The 1,874-nt window shown below is 32.2% G+C and overlaps 1 protein-coding gene across 1 annotated transcript; it reads right to left on the reverse strand.

The window, feature by feature from the left end:
• Window positions 1-12: 12 nt before the first annotated feature.
• LOC144477594 (kinesin-like protein KIF20A) lies at window positions 13-945 on the reverse strand (the record flags this gene model as incomplete). The annotated part of the gene is made up of 2 exons (XM_078195319.1): window positions 13-332; window positions 441-945. Coding segments are annotated over 2 exons (825 nt in total), but the record flags the coding sequence as incomplete, so codon positions are not given.
• Between the last annotated feature and the right edge of the window lie 929 nt (window positions 946-1,874).

A 1,874-nucleotide genomic window follows, 5' to 3' on the forward strand; every position in this document is an offset into this window, starting at 1 on the left:
TGCAAAAGATACCCAAACTGAGTAATATGCACTAGTGCATTGACTGGATCTGATTGGTGATTCCTCTTGCAACAACTTTTGCATTTCCGTGTAAGCATTGATATAGTGATGTTTATCCATTGAAGCGAACGTTAATAATTTTGTTTTCATTTCTAATTCTTGAGCACGTTCAAGGGGACCCAAGGCAACAACATCACAATGATTCACTGGTTTGTAAGATGGAGACGATTTTGGAGTAATATTGGAGAAAACAAATTCTAAACATCTAGGTATAATACCAGGAGATGTAATACTCCCTTGTAGAGTAAATGATTTCCCTGAACTTGTAGTACCTATGAAAGTTATAATACTTGTGTAGTAATCAATAATAGAAGTGATCAAGATGTTGGTTTAATTAAATGAAGTATAAATAATATCTATAAGATATCTCATATCTTTACCATAAGTCATGATAGTTGAATTCTGTCCAGCTAAAAAATCGATCATGTACCGCTTAACAGCTTGTTCAAACAGCTCCAGTTGAGTAACCTCTGCTCCAAATGTTTGAGTAAATGTATATTTTCTATGTACAATATCACTGTTATTAGATCTCTTCAAGGAATAACTAGTATTATCCAAAGTAGGAAGTTTTGTCAGCAACGTAGTGGAATTCAGAATTTTATATGCCTCTTGTTGCTCCTGTGTTAATTTAATTTGTTTGGGAAATGGTTTGAGACGTAAGTAGACTTTAATAGCCTGAAAATTCTTTAATTCTGAGTTTGTCTCTTCTACAGAATTGCATTCTTCAATCTTATCAACAGATATCAAATTAATTTCTGTGTCTTTTGAAATATATGGTTTTTGACCATGAGCCGAGACACTTGGGTCTTTTCCGAATAAAAATGATGCTCCATCATGTGAATTTAGATTACACAATGGTCTAATGGAATCTAATGTATCATCCATCTACAAAAATTAAAAAAATATTAGTTACGTTCACTATACTATATTAATCTTATTATGGTCATTAATTAATATTGTAATGTAAATAATTCATTATAAATCAAAAAATTCAAAATTATTGATTTCCCATTAACTGACATTAGTATTTTATTATTGTTTGAATAAAATTAAATAAATTGTTTAAACAATTGAATGAATAATTACTATAATTACTTTAATTACAATAATTTCTTGCATTGACATTGATCGAATAAATCCTTCATGATTTTTTATTATTATTTCACTTTCGTAATCAATTAATGTTCCAACTGAGTACAAAAGTTTCTAAGTAAAAACAGCAATGCTAGTAATTAACCGTTTAATAGTATTCTGTATGTAATACTTACTCTAAAATATATACATACGTGTCCTTCGCTTTCAGAAAATTACAAAACGTTTATAAAATTATACAGAAACTCAAAGTAACCACTGATACACGTTCGTTTTTCGTTATACTTATTAATCGCATAAACGTTAACGTTTCGTTTCAAAATTTTCAATGTGTGTATACATGTGTAGCGGTAAGCTCGACGCGCCATCTAGCGTAACTAGGTTAAGTTAAATGTAATTACTGTTACGGTCTGAATTGTTTAGTGTAGGGAATTCGGTATGGTTCGGTTGCCCGTGGAGCGCTGAACCGCTCTGCTCGTGAAAGGTTGTAGAGAGATGTACAAACTCTGAATACTTTAAGCAAAAGTTACTTTATTTATAGAGCTCTAAGATGTACTTTCTTTGACTGTCGAATAAAGTCTGAGGTTTTCTGTGGAGATCTGCATTTTCTTCCAGCTTCTTTTCCTTCCCTCCTTCTTTAGCCAATAGGAAAATTAGCTGGGAGCTGGTGAATTTACTGGACGTTGATTTGTCGGCCGGTGCGTCTCCCGGTTACAGCTCGA

Source organism: Augochlora pura, unplaced genomic scaffold (genome assembly GCF_028453695.1).
Source record: "Augochlora pura isolate Apur16 unplaced genomic scaffold, APUR_v2.2.1 APUR_unplaced_2181, whole genome shotgun sequence".
NCBI classification, from domain to species: domain Eukaryota; kingdom Metazoa; phylum Arthropoda; class Insecta; order Hymenoptera; family Halictidae; genus Augochlora; species Augochlora pura.